General features: G+C 36.4%; 1 protein-coding gene across 9 annotated transcripts in view; it reads left to right on the forward strand.

Annotated features, from left to right (window-relative positions):
• The window catches only part of Pikfyve (phosphoinositide kinase, FYVE-type zinc finger containing), a 90323-nt gene that overhangs the window by 21908 nt on the left and 44744 nt on the right, over positions 1 to 23671 (forward strand). For 5 of the 9 annotated variants that reach the window (XM_029569904.1, XM_029569902.1, XM_029569905.1 and 2 more), the window contains 9 exons: positions 3497 to 3635; positions 5291 to 5448; positions 7074 to 7185; positions 8966 to 9113; positions 9648 to 9815; positions 17116 to 17175; positions 19208 to 19337; positions 19724 to 19904; positions 20499 to 20573. In XM_029569904.1, the coding sequence (XP_029425764.1) occupies positions 3497 to 3635; positions 5291 to 5448; positions 7074 to 7185; positions 8966 to 9113; positions 9648 to 9815; positions 17116 to 17175; positions 19208 to 19337; positions 19724 to 19904; positions 20499 to 20573 (1171 nt within the window). Of the gene's footprint in view, positions 1 to 3496; positions 3636 to 5290; positions 5449 to 7073; positions 7186 to 8965; positions 9114 to 9647; positions 9827 to 17115; positions 17176 to 19207; positions 19338 to 19723; positions 19905 to 20498; positions 20574 to 23671 lie in introns of those variants that run through there. The other 4 variants (XM_029569906.1, XM_029569907.1, XM_029569908.1 and 1 more) reach the window with 4 other exon arrangements.

Raw genomic sequence — 23671 nt, forward strand, 5'->3', positions numbered from 1 at the left:
CAGGAATTGGTTGTTGTTTTTGAGACAGGGTCTCCCTGTAGCCCCAGCTGGTCTGGAACTCACTATATGCACTACGTTGAACTCACAGAGATCTGCCTGCCTCTGCCTCTGCCTACTGAGTGCTAGGATTAAAGGCATGCTCCACCATGGTGCCATTCTTTTTTTTTTAATAGCAAATTTTAGCTTCACAGCAAAATTGAACAGAAAGTACAGAGTTCCTTTATCTCTTTTGTTACCACATGTATATAACTTTCACTTCTGTTAATATCCAGTACCAAAGTGATACATTTATTTATTTATTTATTTGTGTTTATTTATTTTTTGATTTTTGAGACGGGGTCTCTCTATAGCCCCAGGTGCTCTGGAACTTGCTATGTAGATCAGGCTGACCTTGATCTCACAGTGATCCATCCACCTTCTTCTGCCTCCTAAGTACTGAAGTTAAAAAGAATTCACCACCATGCCTGACTGGTACATTTATTAAAATCAGTGAATCTACACTGAGACATCATCATTCAAAATCTGTGATTCATATTAGGGCCCATTCTTCCTGTTGTATTTTGTGTGGACTTGCACAAATGCATAATGACTTCTTTTAAAAAAATTTTTTTAGAGTTTTAATGTGTGTGAGTGTATTGCCTCTGTATAATTAAGTACACCCATGTTGAGCAATGCCCGAGGAGGACAAAGGGTGTCGAATCCCCTGGAGGATGACATGATCTGATTTATGTCTTGAAAGAAGTTTGGCTGTTCCAGTGAATAGACTGAAAGATAAGAGTAGAAATAGGGAGACTGTTTAGAAAACTGGTATAGTAAGCAGTAGTTCAAGCCAGATAAGTGATTTAGATCAGCATAAGAGAAGATGTGGGGGTATAGGGAAGAAAATAGATGAGAAAAGGACAGATTCTAGATGTATTTTGATTTTTCAGATCATAAGATTTGCTAATTGAATGTGTGTTAAACCAGAAAGAGACATCAAAAATGACTTGGGTTTTTAATCTGAGCAGTTTAAGAATGACATTACCATTTATTGAGATGAGGAGGATGTGGGGTGGGAATGGGTGGGTAACAGTTTGGTTTAGACATGTTGAATTTGAGATACCTCTAGACGGCCAAGACAGATGTCAAATAGGGACGGTTGGATTTAGAGGAGTACTGACTGGAGATATAAATTTGTGTATTGTCATCATATGAATGGCATTCAAAACTGTGACTCAGGGTATAGACCATTAAGAGAATGGGTGTGAAAGGGAGGGAGATAGAACCAAGGACTGAGATTGGGAGGTGAAGAGGAGCCAGAAGAGGAGACCAAGATGGATAGGTCAGTGAGGTAAGAGGAAAGCCAGGAGGGTTATTGTATTAGCAGCCAAGTTAAGAAAGGTTTTGGAGGTGGAGAGGAGTTAATGCTGGTATAATAAATGAGTTAAAATTGAGCATTGGCTTTGAAATAACATTGGTGACCATAGCAGACAATTTCAGTGGGTTGCTTGGGGTTCAGGAGAGAAAAGGGAAAAATTATTGGAGTTGGGAATTTTGCTATAGTGAGAAGGAGGGAAATGTAACAAAGGTACAGTTCTTTAAAGGTAAGACAGCTGGGTGTGGTGGCATATGCCTTTAATCCCAGGACTGAGGAGCCAGAGGTGGGTGGATCTCTCTGAGTTCAAGGCCAGTCTGGTCTATATAGTGAGTTCCAGGCCAGCTGGGGCTCCAGGGAGACCCTGTCTCAATATGACCAAAAAAAGAAAGGTAAGACAAATCACAGTATCCTGTGGGCATGTGCACAATTACAGAGATAGTTGTGCTGATTTATGTCTCCCTGTTCTTTGAGTTAATGCTAAAATTGATGAAAGTCTTTTAGGAAAGCTATAATGTAGTCAATAAATGCTATCCCAGTACATTTTAGGCAGCATTCTTGCCATTACATATTTATTAGAGCTTTTGACAGCAAAGTTAACTAATTTTCTTTCATTCTTATTGCCACTATTCAAATACATGCAGGGATTGTTAGAATGTTAGAGTAGCAGGAAGTGTGAATGAATGCAGTCACTGGGAAGAGTATTAAATTATTTCAATAAACATATGACAGTCTCACTGAAATAATATGTCAGGAAGTGAATAACAGATTATTTTAAAAGATACTGCTTAGAAGCTTTTTGATATCAGCGATTTCCCATTAACAGTTATGATTACTCTCTGATAAACCTGTAAATAGTTTCTTATCTTAAATATTTTTGTCTTTATACTATCCCAGAGGATGAATTTTCATTTGAGATCTATAGTTTTGAATGGCAGTTCTTACACTTATTAGCAGATTTACTTTAAATTTCTTTATCCCTGATTCTTGATTTAAATTTTTTAACGTTTATATTTATTATTATTATTTGTGTGTATGTGTACATGTGTGGGTGTGCATATGTACAGCACGCTGTGGAGGTCAGAGAACAGCTCTCAAATCCATGTGGGTTCTGAGGATTGAAATCAGGTCATTAGGCTTGATGGTGTGCACCCATACCTGCTGAGCCACCTCCCTGGCTCCTAATTTTTAATCTGTAAAAAGGAGCTAGTAATACCTACTCTACCGAATGCTATAAGGAGTAAATGAGTATATGTGTGTGTATGTGTATATGTGTGTGTGTGTGACCCTGATAAATAAGTTATAGAGTGTAATACACAGATGTTTCTATTTTTCATCCTTTCTATTGAAACTGTTGTTAGATTTCATTTTCTTTCTTGTTGTAGACACTAACTGAATTTCTAGTTAAATTATAAATGAAAGCTTGCTTGGTTTTATTGATATGCTACTTATAAGTCATTTGTCTGATTACTTTGCTTAGAGGCAAATTAAGGATACATGTGCATACTTATGTAATGCGAGGAAACAAATTTCTCACAAGGTTTTTACTGAGGAACTAGATATATAATAATATTTGAAGACAGTACTTTAATTGTATGTCTACTAATGAATAGAAAAGGAATTCTTTCTTGAGCCATAATGTTATACCTAACTGGAATTCAAAATTAGTATTCCCTATTATTAGATTCATTACAAAATGTTCAACTTAAGACTGACTCTCTTTAGTTTCTGGGCTATATAAAGAAGGGGGCAGGCTTGATTTGGCCTGTGGTCATAGTTCTTTTTGACCCTGATAAGCAAGATTATTTCTGCATGTAGTTGTTATTTTCTCAGTTAGAAAAAGGGTTTCTAGTATGTTTTGCAAGAAGAGTTTGTGCTTGTTTCCTTGAAGTATTACTAATATGCAAACTATATAATTATTTTCCTATAGTCTTTGAAACTATTTTCAAATAATTTTAGTGGCAAGTACAATAGGTATCTGTCCCCGCTTCTCTTCAGTGATAACATACATAACCATCATAATTACTTTTCAGAGTCTCCTTAACGATGGCATGTAAACATTTAATTATGAATTTTCATTGTAATTATATATTTCTGACGAAGAATTACAATTGTAATCTTACCTTTTGTTTTTATTTCCAGATCAGCCAGCATTACTAATTTGTCCCTGGATCGATCTGGTTCTCCTATGGTACCTTCATATGAGACATCTGTCAGTCCGCAGGCTAACCGAACATATGTTAGGACAGAGACCACAGAGGATGAACGCAAAATTCTTCTGGTACCAGTCCAGCATCTGACCTATTGATAATTTTGAGCATAGAGAATGCTGATTATTTTTTTCCTTAAATGTATAAATGAAATAAACAACTAGGTGTGGTAGTGTATGCCTATAATCCTAGCATGGGGAAGGTAGAGGCAGGAACATTTCAAGTTTGAGGCCAGCCTGGGCTGAATAAAAGCTTGACTTTAAAAACAATCAGTATATCTATTAACCAGGGAAGTGATTAGTGTAACCTTTTACTTACCAGAATCACCTGAGAAATTAGTTAAGTATTCTTTATGCACTCATTGTATTCATATTTCTTTACCCACTTCGTTTAGCAGAATCAGAATTCATTTGCCCAATCTTGAGAGAACTGAACTTGAAGTTAGATTCTAGCTTGCTTAAACTTTGAGATATGTTTCTTGTATATGTGGAAACTTCAGAAGTTTAATTCTATATTTATATGAGATAGTAATTGTTTTTTCAGTTTGTATGTAAAATACTATGTTTTATCCTGAGTAACTCAAAGGAATGAAAAAAATAAGTCTTTTGTCCTTAAGTTTGTAATTCAAAAGGTAGAAACAAGATCAGTGGGAAGATCTTTAATAGTGAAAGAAGTAATATTTTAATATTTATAAAAATATAAAAATGTGTCAAATGTATAATGTAACTGTATGTCATAGAAACATTTATTTTTTATATCATTTTTATTTTATGTGTGATTGCTTGCGCGTAAGTGCACCCGTGTCGTGCAATGCATGTGGAGGTCAGAAGAGGGCTTCAATCCCCTGGAACTGGAGTTAGAACAATTGTTAGCTGCCATGTCGGTGCTGGGAATAGAACCTGGGCCCTCTGCAAGAGCAACTAGTGTTCTTAACTACTGAGCCATCTCTCCAGCCCCCGTCATAGAAAATTTACAAAAACAGAAAGATCATTTATAGTGAAGGATTTAGGAAAGGCTTCCACAGGGCTTGGACCGCAAATGCTGCAGTAGGTTTTGGTAGGGTAACAGGAATGTGCATCTTACTTAAAACTGTGACAAAGGCATAGGATTATGACTAAGCTAGGCATTTTCCATGGACAGAAGTAAAATTTATTGAGACAGAGTTTAAGTTGGAGTTTATGGTCAATGGGAATGTATGGTTATTTGGGTTTATCCAGTGGGAGGCAATGAATTCATTCTTTCATTACAAGTTTAGATTTGAACCTATAGTTGCTGAGCAGTGTTGAAAATTTTCTTGAGTAGAAAATAATTCACCAATAACTTTTCTTTAGAAAAATTCACTGGGCAGTTGAGTATAGCTGAGATTAGTTAGAGTCTGTGGCGTGGAGGCTGCTATAGGTGTCTTAGATTGGTGTGATTGATCATTGTCTCTGTCTACCTTGCCCCATCTCCAAAGATGTTTTGCATTAACTAAGAGACCAGTAATATGTGCCATAGACTGAAGAAAGGTACATTTGGGACTCTTTCTTTAGAAGAGAAAAACAAGCAATGCTTGGAATTAAATGAGTCAAATTCAGCTGTTTCTCATGTATTAAATAAATCACAGCTTCTGTGAAGAAATCCAAACTTAAAGTTTGTTTTATGATCTCAAAATCACAGGAAAGAATCTGATAAGGTATCTGTCATCCCTCTCAAGAGCATTTTCTTGCTTTTGTTGTAATTGCAGGACAGTGTTCAATTAAAGGATCTTTGGAAGAAAATCTGCCATCACAGCAGTGGAATGGAATTTCAGGATCATCGTTACTGGTTGAGAACACATCCCAACTGCATTGTAGGAAAGGAATTAGTGAATTGGCTAATCCGAAATGGACACATTGCTACAAGGTATTACAATTTTAAGAAAGAAAACTTGAAATTATTTACAAATTAATTTTCATTAATTAGAACATATATTTGAAGATACAAAGATTAACTTTCTTTGTGAGTTGGGGTGCACTTTTAGGGTTTTGATGGTTTTGGGGAGCTAGCTGATCAACTTTCTTCCCTTTTGGTGAGAATATTTGCAAGGAGCCAGGTGGGAGTATAACTTAGCATATTAATCACAAGGACTAGGGTCTCATTCAATGGATCAGTAGGTAAGGGCACTTGGATCCAGACCTGATGACCTTAGTTTGATCCCCAGAACTCATGGTATAAGAAGAGAACTAACTCCTATAAGTTGTCTTCTGTCAGTTTCCCCTGTCCTCAGCTGACTAACTAAATGTTAAAAGAAAAAGCTCAGGGACTAGGTAGATGACTCAGTCAGTAAATACTTGCCATACAGTCATGTAGTCAAGAGGAGCAGAGATTGGATACCTAGCATCCATGTAGAAAGCTGAAGGCAGCAGTATACTCCTGTAATCCCCGTGCTAGGGAGGCAGAGACCAAAGGGTTGCCTTGCTGGCCAGCCAGTCTAGGTATAATTGGTGAACTCCAAGTTTATTGAAAGATCCTGTCTCAAAAAATAAGGTAGCATACAGTTGAAGAAGACCCTTGATGTTGACCCCTGGCTTCCACATGTACTTACACATACATACCTGCACTCCCCTATCTCCCAAAACAAACATCTAGAAGCATGTAGTAATTCTTCAAAGAGATCCTAATAGCAAAGCAGGATAGAAGAATGTAGCTAGAGGCTAAGGTCAGAGGATTCTCATGCCACTGTTCTCTAATCCAGACATTACAGCTCATGTTTAGAATTGGATCCATAGTCCATCCTAGTCTGTCTCATAAGTCATAGGTTAAAAAAATGAATAATAGACAGGACCTGCTGCCTTTCAAGTTAACATCTATCTCTGATCTTTAGTTACTTGCTTAGACAAGCTTCTGCTCCTCTCATGGGGAAAAAAAAAACCAGAAAAAGTAAAGAAAGAAGGAGCTTTAAACAGGGAACTTCTGGGTACCAATTTTGGTTGTATCTGTAGTTTGTGGCTTCAGTCAAATTATTCAGTCTCTTTGAGACTTAGACCCCTTAGTTCCAATGTAGGGGAACTATTTTGTATTATAAATAAGCTGTGGTTATTGAAAAATGTTGGCTAAGTGCTCTATAAATTTTTGAATGACACACAATATAATGAATCTATTTCATTCATGTATTTCATATTTCTGTAATATTTGGTCGTGTCTTCTCATTAAGACTGTGAGTTCTTTGAGTCTAGGAGCCATGCCGCTCTCAACCCTTTTTATTCTCTTAAGGATGGGTGCGAATGCACTGTGTACTCAGTAAATGCTTACTGTAATTATCATTTTTTAGGACTACCTTTCAATAGGTTCTCTTTTATGATGGTACCTAGAAGAGCTTAATTAGTTTCAAGTATCTCTTGTTTTATCCTTTACTTATCCAAATACCATTTGACATTTCATCTTTGATTAGAAATTTAAAAAAATTGAAGCACTGTTTTATCATGTACCTATACAGTTACTTTCGACTGATATTTTAAAGCATTTCAATTTTCTTGGTCTTGATTTAGGGCACAGGCTATAGCAATTGGACAAGCAATGGTTGATGGACGTTGGCTGGATTGTGTTAGTCATCATGACCAGCTTTTCAGGGATGAGTATGCACTGTACAGACCACTACAGGTACTTTTGTAGTTTACTGCTGAGAAGAATGTGGAAATAAAAAGTATTTAAATCACCTACCTAAAAATTATTTTTAATAACACTTAAACTCAGTGCCAAGGAAGTGCTCCACCTCTGAGTTACAGCCCAACCCTAATGTTGTTTTTTCTTTTTCAAACATTTTTTATTTAGTAGAGTACAGTGATAAAAACCTGCTTTTAGGATCAGACACTATTAATTTGGCATGACTTTGCTTAAACTTGGCTTCTGGTATTTAATTATTTGTCATTTAATTTTAATACTTTTCAGATTTACTATCTCTGTTTTTTAGAATGGACAGGGAGTGAAATATATGTAATAAGATGATTGAAAAATTTAATGTTGGGGCTGGAGAGATGGCTCAGTGGTTAAGAGCAGTGACTGCTCTTGCAGAGGACCTGGGTTCGATTCCCAGAACCCACATAGCGGCTATGAACTGTCCTTAACTCTGCAATTCCAGGGGAATCCGAAGCCCTCTTCTGACCTCCTTGGCATTGCACGACATGAGTGCACTCACATACAGGCAGGCAGTACACTCGTATACATCAAATAAAAATAATATATAAAATATTTTAAAAATTTAATGTTAACTACTGAGATAGGTTTTGACTCTTTAGTATTATTAAACTGTGTATGCCTGCGGTGAAGAGATGCCACATTATGGCATTCCTTGAACAAAGACAGCCTGACCCCTTGGCATTGGTTATGACCAGGAGTGAGCCAAGTCTGTTTTGAAAGCTTGTTCTTTCTGATTTCTCTCAGAACTGTTCTTAAACAGAGGACTTGCTATGTCTTTTATTGAAAGTACATCCCATGTCTCATATGACTTGGGAAAGGAAAAGAGGAACTTATCAGATACTCTTTTTCTGACCCCTTCCTAACAGAACAGTACACAGAACCACAAACAGAAGTTGTCAGTCTAATCCCACTTGTTGTTGCAGCATAAATACTTTCAGTGCTTTCATACTTTCAGTGCTTTATATTTTCCTACACACAGACATTATTCTGGGTCAGGGGCAAGGAAAGGTCATGATGGATTAAAGCTGTGTTTAGCTTACAAGAGGAGCCCAAGGCCTAGTAAGGTTGCTTACATTATAAACAAGCTGAGATAAAATTAAATGATCTCAAATCATAAGATTAACTTCTGTTACAAGGTTAGGCAAGATTCTCATTTGTAACAGAAGGCATTTCCAGAAAAGCCATTCCCATATACACCAGTGGCAAATGCTAGAATGTGTTTTTTCTTTATTTAAAGACATAAGCTTCTTTAATTCTTTGTACACACACACACACACACACACACACACACACACACACGTATATTTTGAGAGTATAAAAGCTTGCGAACTAAAATTTGTGAACCCAAACTGGAAACTCAGTAGTTCAAAAACATAGATTCCATAGAGTAGTGTGGTGTAATTTGTTAAAATTGAACTTATTTTCTAAAATGTTCTAGAATTGCCAAAGTTAGGCTAAATTTTATGTTATCTTCACTCAGAACTGAAGGGTGAAACAAAACTAAAATCTTTATCAATGAAATGTTTTATTCATAAAATGCTACCTAGGCTTTGTAGTTAAAGAAAATTACAGTTTTAAGAGTAGATTATCACTTAGATTGTTTTGTAGTTCTTTTTTGTTCAGTTGTTTTTATAAAAGTTTATTGAGTTGTTAGATTTATAGAAATTTGGGGTCACAATTCTTTATAGTATGATACTGTCCTCATGGGGGGGGTCACTTGCTTGGTTTGCTTTGATCCTTTCAGAGTACAGAATTTTCTGAGACTCCTTCTCCGGACAGTGACTCGGTGAACTCTGTGGAAGGACACTCTGAGCCATCCTGGTTCAAAGACATAAAATTTGATGATAGCGACACAGAACAGATTGTTGAAGAAGGTGACGATAATTTGGCTAGTGAGTTTGACTTTCTAATGTTTTAGTTTTTATGAATCATTGCTGTGTTGGTATAGTAAAATGAAGGTCCTATTTGATTGTAACAATTCTACTTTATGATTTATGGTACTCACTTAATGTAAACATCTGATAGTAATCATTGTCTTAGATACAGTATTTTCGTAAGAAGCCAGCTTGTTAGACAACTGACATTTCTGGATTTTGCCATGGTCTCTAGTTTGCAGCAGCTTAAAAATAACTCTGAGCTAATATCACAGCAGACAGCTTTCTCACCTCTTTACTGTGGTATCAGACTTTCTCTGTGCAGAACCTCCAGTATATTTCCTCATTTAACAAATTTATTTTTAATTTAACATGCTCAAATTTTATTAAGTCTACAAAGAAGTACATGAAAATACTGTATCCATTTTGGTATTGCACATTGGGCTTGTGTATTAAAGAAACATTTTTTTTCCTTCCCTCCAATGCCCTGATGAAACCCATTTTTACTCCCCTCCTCTCCCTATATTTCTTTCCCCTTCCCAACACTAAAAGATTCTGCCAGTCCTAGCAAGCGCACCTCAGTCAGCAGTTTCCAGTCCACAGTGGACAGTGACTCAGCCGCTTCTATCAGCCTGAACGTGGAGCTGGACAACGTGAACTTCCATATCAAGAAGCCCTCCAAGTACCCACATGTGCCCCCTCACCCTGCTGACCAAAAAGGTAGGAGGTAGTCACCACCTGGAGTCCAGACAGGCTGGAGAGCTGGGCCCTAGGGTCTCATGTCAGCCTGTCCTTCTGGCTTCCTCTGTCCCATAAGGCTGAGGGGATTTGGAGTGGGTTTGTTCCACCCTTTCTCATTTTTCCCCAGTACTTCCTCCCAATACCTTTTTTGGTTCATTCCTTTTATGTCTTGTTTTCTCCCTCAGTACCATCATGCCCAGTTTAAAGATTATAGTCTTTAAAAGAACTATATTGGACTGCTCTTCCCATAATGTGCAACTTCCAAGGTGGTATTTCTTTGCATATATAACATGGACGTTCTGCTCTCTTCTTATCTTTCTTCATTTAACATTATAAAGCCTATCTGCTTCTGCTTCTCTGCAGTAACACTACTTTTAAGCCTGTTCAGATGCTTGAACTTACATTGGGAGGAAATTTTTCACACATGTCCATTATGTGTATTTTAAAAATTCTTCTCTCTCTGACAAAAAAAATGAATGTTTTTAGCTATCTTATTTTATGCTTTAGTTTACTGACTTAAAAATATGACCACATTAAGAAAACAAAAGCATTTGATGTAAAAGGAAAGATAAGCAGACATTTCTAACATGTAACCTAGCTGCATGGAAGAATTGTCTCTTTAAAAATGGAGGATGAGGGGCTAGAGAGATGGCTCAGCAGTTAAGAGCACTAGCTGCTCTTCCAGAGGGCCTGGGTTTGAATTCCAGCACCCACATGGCAGCTAACAACCATCTGTAACTCCAGTTCAGGGGATCTGACACCCTCTCTGTCCTCCATGGGAATTGTACAACTCAGGTGCACTTGCATACATGCATGCAATACATGCATACACATAAAATAAAAGTTAAAAAAAAAAAAGTGGAGGATGAAAGTGGGGTGTAGTGGGCATGCCTTTAATTCCAGCATCAAAAAACATGTTTTGTATCAAAAAACAAAACATAGCAAAATAAAAAATAAAACAAAAGAACCCTCTAAACCAACAAAAAAGGAAGATGAGGTTTATACTAGATGCAATTAAAAGCTTGCTTTTATTTATTTATTTATTTATTTATTTATTTATTTATTTATTTATTTATTTATTTATTTATTTAATTTTTTGAGACAAGGTCTCTCTGTGGCCCCAGCTGGCCTGCAACTTGCTATATAGACCAGGCTGTCCTTGATCTCACAGAAATCTTCCATAAAGTATAGCCCTAATGTGGCTATAATTACAGGTTTTCATTAAGACACGATAATTCCAAAAATCTTTATTATGGGTAAAGCACTTAATTCCATGGTTTTAGCACGAGTTTGAAATTTAAACATTTAACTCTCTAAAGATGACTTGTCTCTTCATTTCTGAAATGCTTGCCGAATTCTTTGCTGTTTTCTATTTTGAACCTAAAGGTAGCATAAATGAGAATATTTAGAATTTAAAGACCTATTTTAAAATAGTTTGAAGCATACATTTCCTTTTTTTTTTAAAAAAGAAACCTTTTTAAAAAAGTTTTTTTATTAAAAAAAATATTATTTTTACTTTATGTGTATGTGTGTATTGTCTGCATGTGGGTAAGTATACCTGTGTCATGCATGTCAGATCCCCTGGAACTGGAGTTACAGACAGTTGTCATCTGCCATGTGGGTGCTGGGATTCAAACCTGGGTCTTCTGCAAAAACAGTCAGTGTTCTTAACCACTGAGCTATCTCTCCAGCCCATCATACATTTTCTTAATAAATTTCTCATAATTGTCAGTATCATCAGTTATCAGGATGTATAAATGTGAATTGAGTCATAATAATAAAGAAGGTATGAGACAGGAGATTTGAATGGCAGTGAACATGAAGTACAGTGATGGGAATCCTCAGTGCAGAACTTGGACAAGTGATGGAGAGCATTTGATGAATATGAAAGAGCAGCAGGAGATGTGACACTTGTGAGATTCTGCTAGACTGCAGTATATGGGGGTAGTATTTTTTAAGGATAGATGTGTGTCGGTAGTAGGATATGTCGTGACATACATGTTGGCAGTTTGATCTTGCTGAAATCAGAGTGTAAAGTACACTTGCCACTTGCTGATTGCTTCACCTGTTGGAATGTTAAGGATGTTTGGGAAAAGTTTGAAGAAGGAGGCCTGTCATATAATTCACAGTGGCAAAAGATGTTATCCCTGGGACCCACAAAGTGAAAGGTGAGAACCAACTCCTGCAACTTGTCCTCTGACCTCCACACCATGGCATGCTCACACACATACACAAATAAATAAGTAAATTATAAATAAATAAAATATAAATAAATACATGAATAAGATATATATATATATAAATTATAAATAAATAAAACAATTACAAAAGCACAGGCTGTGGAGTCTGGATAAGCTTTTAAAGAATTTGTTTTGGCTGGGTGTGGTGTTGCATACCTTTAATCCCAGAACTCTGGAGGCAGAGGCAGGTGGATCTCTGTGAGATTGAGGCCAGCCCAGTCTACATTGAGAGTCTTAGGCCAGCTAGGGTTGCATGGAGACAGTGTCTCCAAAACAAAGCTAACAGACAAATGACAACAACAGAAAACCTCACAAAATCATAAAAGAATTTGTAGTTTGTTTTAATGATTGTATAAAATATGGAAATGGTCATTAGCAATTTGAATTTGATACCATCAAGGAGATGCTCTTAAGTTATTTAGGGTTTTGTTTATCTCTAGTCAATATTGTTAACACTTATTAGTGAAAATTATTTATATAGAATAATAGATTTCATTGTAACTTCTCATGTATTCATAAATCATATTTGTATATATTTATATGGAATAACATGAGTCTCTGACATGTTTATAAAGAAATGATGCAGGGGCTGGAGAGATGGCTCAGTGGTTAAGAACACTGACTGCTCTTGCAGAGGACCCAGTTTCAAATCCCAGCACCCACATGGCAGCTAACAACCATCCATTCTCCAGTTCCAGGGGATCTGATGCCATCTTCTAACTTTTGTGGGCACTGCACAACATGGGTGCACTCACATCCATGCAGGCAATACAGTCATACACATAAAATAAAAATAATTAAAAAAAATGATTCAGCCAAATTAGTAAACTTGTCTGTCACCTCATTACCATTTTTTGATGGCAAAAAACCTTTAAAATTTACTTTCTTAGTAATTTTGAAATGTCTACTGCTACACACTACTAACTACAGTCATCATTCTGTAGAAGAAATCTCAGTTCCCTGTATCTAACTGAAACTTCTACCCTAGCCCAGCACTTCCCCAGTTTCTCTAGTCCCTGGCTTCTGGCACCCACTATTCTGCCTGCTGTAAGTGAGCCTTTTTGTGTAAAAGTATACAAAGCATAGTGTATTGAGTGAATGTAAGAGTTCAGCAATGCCATTATTATTACTGGCATATGATTGTGTAGCTTGTTTTAATAATTATACAAAATATCAAAAGAATCATTATCAATTTGATGTCAGCAGGAATAGGATACTTCTAAGTTACACCATAGTGCTTTTTGTGTCTGTAAACAATCTGTTCAATACTCTGTGTGTGTGTGTGTGTGTGTGTGTGTGTGTGTGTGTGTGCTTCTGTGTCTGTTTGTGTTTGGTATGTGTGTATATGTTTCTGTATTTGCATGTGTATGTATGTGCATGAGGAGGCTAGAGGTCAACATCAGGTGTCTTCCTCAATCTTGCTCTTCACCTTATTTTAAAATATCGATCATATCATGGAGGGTGATGTGATCAACCCCTTTGTAGGTCTATACTTTTTGAATTTTTTAAATCTACATGTCTTTAAAACGTCGAAGGAATGGCTGCATATTAAATAGTAGAATTAGAATTTAAAAATCTTTTTAAATTAAGCAGTGGACTGACACTAATGAAATTTGATATAGTTAAACATAAACAGTGCAATTAGACATAGCATGTTTACTGTGAATACTTTGGAGAAAGCCATTTTAGTAATTTATGTGATAAGGACCCAGTCTTATGCACTGTGAATTAAATGCCAGGATTGGTTTATTTAGTAAATGATCATGAGGGAAAAAAAGACCTAAGTTTTAATTATCTGAAGATGCATTAGTGTAAGTAAAAGTTCCCCTTCCCTCTGTTCTAATGAAATGAGTTTCATTAGTAACAATATAATAGCTGGTGTGTTATGGTCCAGTTTTAAGTTTTGTCATCAGTTGTGATTTATTAATATAACTGGTTTGGTAGGATCTTAGGATAGTTGAAAGCTTTACTATATTAAGACTAAGGGGAGTTGGATTATTTAAAGTAGAGAAAGGAAGGCTTAATGTTGTTGCCCTTATGGCATCTGAGGAGTACCTGAGAGAGTTGGAGAGATGGCTCAGCAGTTAAGAGCATTGGCCTCTCTTTCAGAGAACTTGGATTTGGTTCTCAGCACCTTCATGTAGGTTAACAGTGGTCTGTAACTCCAGTTCCAGGGGCTCTGACACCCTCTTCTGGCCTTCATGGGCTTTGCATTCACAGGTGTACTTATATACATGCAGGTAAAACACTCATACACATAAAATAAAAATGAATAAATTAAAGAATATCTGAAGGAAATATTAATTATATGTTTAAGAACTGAGTTTGATAGTTAGGAATTGCCATTGCTTTGGAGCTGTTTAGGTTGTATTTGAATGTCCACCTGTCAGGGTAGATGCCTGTATCTAGTGAAAGGTTAGTTTGGTGGACTTAGTGCCTTATAAATCTAGATGTAGAATTTAAAAATTATGATGAGAGTGATCCTTTAACTTACTCAGTGGGAACATTATAGAGGAAGTCCCACTGTTAGAAAGCATTATTACTGGATTGATCTAGTTGACCATTTGCAACCTGATAGTCTGTAATTTCAGGAATTTAAATCTCCTTTAATACTTGTATTTGCCTTCATAGTTCCCTCTTAACTAACTTTTGGCGTAGTAACAAGAATTATTTTTTTTCTGTTTGTCTTATGAAGTTGAAATACGATAAAATGTTTTGCTGTTGGTAGTTAAGATGACCACTGACTACTGATAAATAAAGCTGGCAGAGTTATGTGAAAGAATAGAATTGTAACTAGAACAGGAATATCTGGCTTTTATCTTTCCATTGAAATGAAAGGCAGTCCTTATTAAATCTTTTCTTATGGATTGCCCTCTATTTTTATGGCTGATGAAACTTAGATTATAAAATTGGTCTTGGAGATTTGTATAATTTTAAAACGTTTTATTTTGTATGGCAAATGGGATTCTGAACCACTCTTAGAAAGTTAACAACTAGAACCTTAAGATGCAAGTGAAAATCAGGACTTCTTTAAGCCCTTTGAGCTAATTTCCCATGTATAGAAAACATGGAATTGAAGAGCACTTGAAACACCTTGAAGAAACACTGGATTAAATGTAGAATGTGTGCCATTGGATAGGACATTTGGCCTGGTTCTCTAAAAATTATTATCATGAAAAGAAAAAAAGTAGATATGTTGTAGATGAAAAGAGAATGAAGAGGCATAGTAAACAAATTCCATTTATGAACTTGATGGGCTCTAATTTTGAGGACTATGTGTATTAAAGGCATTGTGCAAACAGTTGAGTAAATTTCAACATGGATCAGTTTTGTGTTAAGATGTTTCTTTTTTGAAGTATATAAATAGTATAGTGGCTATAGAGAAGAATTTATATTATTTTTGAGACAGGGTCTCACTATGTAGCCCTGGTTCGCCTGGAATGCCCTATGTAGACCAGGTTGACTTTGAACTCACAGAGATCAGCCTGCCTCTGCCTTCTGAGAATTAAGACTAAAGGCATGTGCCACCATCCTGGCCTAAAAAGTTTTGGTGTTCCCACACTGGAGTTGAACCTGGGCTGCCTGCGTGACACAAACCAGGAATCCTAACCACTAGACGATGTAGGAAGAATGCTCATATTTTAAAAAGATGCATGCAGATGTGCTAGTTGCAAATACTGTGTATAACTTTCAGTGGCCAGGGTAGCTTTAAAAACATATGTGTATGTAGAGAGAAAGCAGATAAAAGTCTCCAATGATTGTTGTATTTAGATGGACAGTATACAGAATTTTTGTGTGTTAGAAATTGTTTTCATAAAAAAATGTTAGGAGAACCCATCATTTCTGGAATCTGATACTTAAGTTTTAATATGAGAAGTAAAACTTTTAAAGAACAATACATTAGTTCCAACTAACAGGATTTAGCATTACTCATTTCTTCATTTCTGTGAGGGAAGTAGAGAAACAAATTATATCTATTATCTTGTATATTATATACCTGATTGTATTGTATGGTACACTTTTGTTTTTTTGGTCTTTTTGAGGCAGGGTCTCCCTGTAGCCCTAGCTGGCCTGGAACTTGCTGTGTAGACTATGCTGGCCTCGAACTCACAGAGATCCACCTGCCTCTGCCTCCCAAGTGCTGAGATTAAAGGCATGTGCCACCATGCCTGGCATATGATGCACTTTGATCTTCTAAATAAAACGTTTTCTCTGCCTTCTGACTAGAAGGATGAGCATATTGGCTGTAAGTGAACTTGGGAAAAATTTTGTGGAGACTCAACTCTAAAGTAGTTAAAATGCATTGTCATTTAATTTGCATAGAAATTTGAGCTGTTTAGTTACCAACGTAGAGGAAAATTAAAGGGGAAACAGAGTAAGTTTCATTTCTAAGAAAAATATTTAATGTTTTAAAAGCATTCAGAGTGTATTCATCAGTTACCTTCTGGCAAAAATTTGACAGTGTTGAGCTAGAATTTTTGAAAAACAAACTGATTCAAAACTAACAACAAAAATTCCTGATGAGTTTTATCTTTATTCTCTGCCGTTGTTACTGCCATATGAATTCATTTTGTTGCATATATTCTGAGGTTAAAAACGGTATATTGTTTTCTCAGGTGGCTTTTCTATGAAGTATCTTGTATATAGATTAATTATTTGTTAAATAATGCAGTAATACATTAGAAAAGTAATGTAATATTTTAGGCTTGTCATGCAGATTATTAAAGATCTCGACTTATAGATTGGTTCAGTTTTGGTAACTGAACTTCTACCATTTGGAGAAAAATTATCTGAGATTTGAACCAAGGCAGATTGTTCAGTGGTTCTGTTATCAAATTAAGTCTATAGAAAATAGTTTAGTGTGCAAATGTACATTAGAACCATTTTAGTTAAAATGTTTTTTTGAGTTTGCCGGGCAGTGAAGAGTTCCATGTAAGTAATACCCTGTTGTGTGTGGGTGTATTTGCTGTATAATTATGCTGGCATGTTGTAGTCATACATCTTTCCTTCCTCTTCTCTGTTCTCTTCCTGGTATGCAGAGTACTTGATTTCTGACACTGGAGGACAACAGCTCTCAATCAGTGATGCCTTCATCAAAGGTAATTTTACAAAGAGCTGTATTTAGGTTGATGTTTTTTTGTTTCATGGTAGATGAAGGCATACTTAGGGTTTAGCACATTGATTGGCACAAAGAAAATGCTAACGTATATTTGATTCTTTTAGTATCAGAGGAGCATGGTTTTAAATATGTATTAATGTTGAGACACAATATAAAGTTGGACTCAATTTGAGAGATCTTTGATCTAAAAAGTAATTGAAAATTTTAAGTAGAATTTGATTATTATTCTTTTAAAAGCATTATATAATACTAAATACTGATACTAGTCTAGTTACTCTATGACATTCCACAGTTTAGTTTCCAAGAAAAGGGGAAAAGACCCTTCTTGGGGTCTTCTTAGCTCCTCAAGTTTTAGAGAAAGAGAGAAGGCAGGGAAGTTGAAACAAGGGAGACAGCTTGTAGCTGGTCTGATTTGACAGTACTTCTAAATTTACCTTCAAACATCTGGTTCAACTAGAAATTTATGGACTGATTGTTCATGTAATTAAAAATGCCAGTCTTGCTGGTCTTGGTGGCATCTGCCTTTAATTCCAGAACTTGGGAGGTAGAGGGAGGGAGATCTCTGTGAGTTCCAGGTTAGCATGGTCTACATAGTGAGTTCCAGGCCAAACAGGGCTACATAGTGAGACCCTGTCTCCGAAAAAAAAAAAAAAAAAAAAGTGCCAGTTTTTTGCTTGTCTACCATGACACATCTATTTTATTGTGATGTCTTGCTGGACTGTTCAGTGGAAAATTTTCGTTTGTTTGGTTTGCTTTAAAAGAGAAAGCATTAGGGGCTGGGGAGACGGCTCAACAGTTAAGAGCACTGACTGCTCTTGCAGAGGGCCTGGGTTCAATTCCCAGCACCCACATGGCAGTTAACAGCTGTCTGTAACTCCAGTTCTAGGGGACCTGATGGCATCTTCTGCCTGCGGACATTGTATAACACAGGTGCACGTACATACAGGCAGGCAATACACTCGTACACATAAAAATTAAGAAAAAGAGAGCCGGGCGTGGTGGCGCGTGCCTTTAATCCCAGCACTCGGGAGGCAGAGGCAGGCCTGGTCTACATAGTGAGTTCCAGGCCAGCTGGGGCTACAGGGAGACCCTGTCTCAAAAAGACCAAAAAGAAAAAAAAAATTAAGAAAAAGAGAAAGCATTAGAATTTTTGTAAGCATATCCCATCTCTTTTCTTTATTCTGTCCTATTCAATAATTTAGTGAGCATGTGTTTTACAAAACATTATTTAATTTTGTCATTCATTTCCACCCTCTTTAAGAATTTAAATTTAAATATTTAAAGATTTTTCAAAATTTTGTGAAAATTTTGTGAATATTGCTTTTTATTATGCTGTAATATTTCTTTACTTTTTTTTTGTCTTATTTTGTTTTAAAGCCAATATTGTGCCATTGAAAAATAAGTACAGTGAAGGATTGTATGAATTGTCCCCTGGGGCTTGGGATACCTGAGCAGAGCTTCTGCTCTGAAAGTTCAGTACCCACGCTATCCTACAATATTTTGTCACCATTCAGATTTCAGTTGAATGTGGTTTATAGTTATGATTATATGGAAAATTAGCATTCATTTATTAATGCTCCAAAACAAGTGGAGTTCAGAAACACTGTTCTGTTTACCTTTCAGTAGCCATGTTTATATTATGGCTTGAGAGTTATTGTTACTTAGGTCAGGTTGCTTTTCATAGTTCTGCTCAGATTTCGTCTGATGCCAGTTGTTTCTGTTTTTGTTTTTGTTTTTTTTCCTCTTCATGCTGGGTCTTGCACATACTAGGGAAGTATACTCTAAACTCTTGCTTCTGTAGTTTTAGTGTATTTATGTATGTATAGATGTATATAGTATGATTACATATTTTATTATGTATTTCAGTTATGGATTTTGTATTGGTTTACAAGTATTTGCCATTTTATAGCAATAATTTGTGTTGGCCGAACTGAGAATTTTTAGTTTCTAAGTGTATGAATTTATGGCATAAAATGTGACAATGAAGTAATAACTTCTTCTTTTATAATTAGAGTCCTTATTTAATCGTCGAGTAGAGGAAAAGTCCAAAGAACTGCCTTTCACCCCTTTGGGCTGGCATCATAACAACCTGGAGCTCCTGCGGGAGGAGAATGGGGAGAAGCAGGCAATGGAGAGGTTGCTGTAAGGCACCAAGATTTTTATTTTTCTCTTCCTTTTTTTAAAAATAATTTTTAATGACTTGGGCATATGCTTAATTCCTTTCTTATAAAGTAAAAAATACTAAAAAAAATGTATTCTGACTTCTGATGAAATTATCTTATAAAACTGAGTCCCAAACTGCTTGTCTGTCTTCATTTTATGTATTAAAATTTCATTTCAGCCATTTAAAGGAGATTTCTTAATTTTAAGTATTCACAGATTTCATTTATTGAATAAAATCATTAAGAATAAAATTGACACAGAAAATCATATCTGTTACACCACAATTGGAATACATATTTCTTTGTAGACTGCTTCTTGTATCTTTAGTGCTAATTGTGCAAACTTGTTTTTGTAACATTTTGTAGTTCAGCTAATCATAATCACATGATGGCACTACTCCAGCAGTTGCTTCATGGTGACTCATTGTCACCATCTTGGAGGGACATCATTGTGTCACTGGTCTGCCAGGTTGTTCAGACAGTCCGACCTGATGTCAAGCACCAGGATGATGACATGGATATTCGTCAGTTTGTTCACATAAAGAAGGTGAGTGCTGCTAATGCTTTGCTAATGCAAACTGAACTGATGAGGCAGGCCTATTAGTAATTTGACTCTTAATGGTAATCTGAAAGGAACTATTACCCTGAAGTTGTCTGCTCTGTTAGCAATGCAATTAGAGGTTACGCTAGCCACTCATAGGAAGTGAGAGGTGGATGGAAGAAGTGAGTGTATGGTGAGAACCCAAATAAATATAGTTTCTTCCTTTCTTAGTGTTTCTTTTTGACAATTCATTTATGAGAGAGCCTGCTCTCAGGTTACTATCACTGTTCTGAGCAAAGGCAGTATGGAATTGCTTTAAGTAGACAGTAGTGGAGACCTTAATGTATTTTTCAACTGTAATATTGAACTTATAAAAATAGTGCCACAGACACCAGCCTGTTTAGTTAATATGTATTTTAGAGTAACAGATGTGACACTAGAGAGTACTGAGGCCATTAATTCATTGGTTGAAATGAAGAACCATATTCTGGAACTTTCTGTCCTAATTTGATTATATTATGGTTCAAAGATGTAAAAACATAATGATGTCCATCAGATTGGAGTCTAAGCATTTATTACTGATTTTTATTGTTTTCTTAGATCCCAGGTGGAAAGAAGTTCGATTCTGTGGTTGTTAATGGCTTTGTTTGTACCAAGAACATTGCACATAAAAAGGTAACGCAATTCAGTTCAACAGGGAAATTCAAGAAACTGTGGCTTTGTGCTCGGCTTATAAGTTGGGATACCTTCAATCATGGAAGAAATGGAGAAGACGTTGAGGCATACCTAGTCATGTCTTCCATAGGGGTGAAAGTTTTGAGGTTCAGGAAAGGTCTCTCAGAGCTGATGATGAGTTGAATTTGAAAAACGGGAATTTGCCAGACAGGAAAGAAGAGGGGAAGGTCAGGCTTCCCAACTGACAGAATGCTAGGATAGTGCTATCATGGCTCCCCAGATCCTATCTTGGAGGCAGAGTTTCTTTGAAACATTGGAGTCCTTCAGATGGTTTAGTTTTCTAAAATTGGTCTTTCTACAGAACTGGCACTATTACTCTCTTAGGTGTCTTACCTATTGTACCTTCATCTTCAGCTGTGAGGCCTCTTTCTAGCACTAACACAAAAATAATGAGGTTAGAAAACCTTGAGTATTAGGGAATCTGAACTTCTGAGGTATAAATTGGAAATGGAAGATTTACCTGGAGGAAGCAGGGAAGGGCTTTGTATTCTGCCGGTGATTTTGAACTTCGGAGGGCTTCTAATTCTTAAAGTGTAGTGCATATCAAGATTTCCTCTGGACCTTGTTAAATATATGGTTCTCTAAGCTTTCCTAGATAGTCTGATTCATTAGATTTAGAGGAGTTGGAGAAGGTAGGTGGGGGAGGAGAAGGGTGGTAATGCATCTAAAATAGGCACTACAGCTTTTAGTGTCATTTGTTGGTCTTTGCATTTTGAGAGACCATTCACCTGTAGTAGTATTCTCAGACCTTCATCATCATCAAGGAAACTGCTTAAAACTAGGGCTACCCTGTTCTCATCACTGACGATGCTGATTTTGTTTCAGCAAAAGCCAAGATGAATGTCTAGTCCAAGCAACTAGATGGATGAACTGTAATCCTGTTTTCACTCTTTTCTAAGTGTAGACTAATACACTTATTTCTTAGTTGCAGTGGGCTATTCCAGTATCTCACAGGGGTGCTGAAATCTTGAAATGCTAAAGTTCCTTATATAAAAATAGCATAGTGTTTGCATACTCCACTGTAGACTTTAAAGCATCTCTAAATGACTAATAATAACTATTACAATGTAAATGTTATATAAATAGTTGTTATACTCTATTGTTTAGGTATTTGTAGATGTTGAGGGCTGACTGTAAGACATTAAGCCTTCAGAAAATTGCTAATGACCACTTAAAAATGAAAGTATGTTGGTGTTCAATATTGTTTCATAGACATGGTCCACAATCACTTACTAAAACAATACTTTACTCTTTTAAGGTAGTGTACCAAACCAAATTAAGTGATACATATTGAAATAAGAGTAAATGTGTTATATCTTTTCAGGAGTTGAAGAAAATCGTATGTAGGAGAGGTAGAAATATATCCATGAATTATTGGTTTGCCTCACTTATTTTATTTAGAGGTAGTATTTAATTTAAGAGCCCTAAGTGTATTTCTGTAGTTAGTCCTTATTTTCTGAGCTGTTTGCTAGTGTGGGTTTTGTGAGTTTGGCCAGCCTGAAACCTTGGTAGCAGTACTTAGGCCGTTTTGCCTGTGGCTGTGGCAGCATGGTTGGGGTGTTTTGCTTGAGTCTCTGCTTTTGGAAGTACTTTAATTTTTTTTCTTTTAAAAAATTTAATTTTTTTATTTTTGAGAATTTCATATATGAGTATTGTCTTTGCATTATTTCCATCCTTCCAAGACCCCCCTAACTCCTCCCATGTCCCCCCACTTCTCTCAATTTCTTGTTCTCTTCTTTATTTTATATATGTACATATATATATATGCATGTGTTTAAAAATATGTACACACACATATATAAAATTCCCCCTCACTTCCCTCTCAATTTCTTCTTCTCTAATTATTATATATGCATATATAAAATTAGTGGTTGCTTGTGTGTACCTGTGTTTAGGGCTATTCATTTGGGATTAGATAACCTCTCAGAGAACTAGTCCCTGGAAAAACGGATTTTCCTTTCCTTAGCATCCGCTGATTGCCTGTAGTTCTTCATCCTGAGGTGAGACCCCATGACATTTCTTCCATCTTTCTTGGCATGTCAGCTGGTTTTATAATTATGCAGATCTTTTTAGACTACCATACTAGAGCGATTTCATTGGTGCGACTTCCTTTCATGACTAGAATGCATTAACTAGGAGCAGGTGTCTTGTCCCTCTGGCTCTTAGATTCTTTCTGCCCCCTCTTCTGTGGTGTTCCCTGAGCCTTAGGTGTAATGTTTGCATTGTAGATGTGTTGCTTAGGGCTGGGCACCTCACAGTCACTTATTCTCTGCATCTGACCAGTTGTGGAACTTTGTAATAGTCTCAAGCAGTTGCAAAAAGAGCTTCTTTGATGAGTGGTGAGAGGTACACTTGTTTGTAAATGCAAGGATACATATTTAGAATACAGTAAGAAATTATGTTGGTCTAGGGAAGTGACAGAAGTAGTCTGTGACCTCTCCAGCCATGTGTACTTGACTATGTTTACATTGCCATGCATGATTTCCCTCCTAGTAAGTCCAATTAGATAGCTATTTATTACATCCAAAATAAAAGTGCCACTGTACCAGTAGAGATAGTTTGCTGGACTGGTTATTGTGGTTTGTAGACTTCATAGATGTGTGGGATCATTGATTGGTTTTTTCCCTTAGCAGCTTGCATAGTGTCTTCTGAAACTATGAGAGCTGGTCTTCAGGGAGGAGCTTCCAGGTCAGTTCCAGCTCAATTGCTCCAAGTCCAGTGTCTGGACTATGTTGTGTCATCAGAAATAGGGTCTTCAAGTTCTGGGAGACAATCAAAGACTGTGGCAATAGTGTGTATTATTTTGGGAGTCTCTTGGACTACCCCACCAACAACTCTGAGAGAGGTTTCCCATGCCTAGTACTGTGATTTTGTTTTATAGCTTTCAGCTGTACACATGCACTCGCATTTATATGTGTGTTTTTCAGTAGGTTTATTAAATACTACATTTCCCCTTGGTTTTTCACACCACTTAAACATCGTCTCTCTTTCCTCTTTGCCCCTGTATGGTCCTTGCTTCCCCCATACCCCCTCCACAT

The sequence above is a fragment of the Nannospalax galili genome, unplaced genomic scaffold (genome assembly GCF_000622305.1).
Source record: "Nannospalax galili isolate Female #2095 unplaced genomic scaffold, S.galili_v1.0 scaffold281, whole genome shotgun sequence".
Taxonomy (NCBI): Eukaryota; Metazoa; Chordata; class Mammalia; order Rodentia; family Spalacidae; genus Nannospalax; species Nannospalax galili.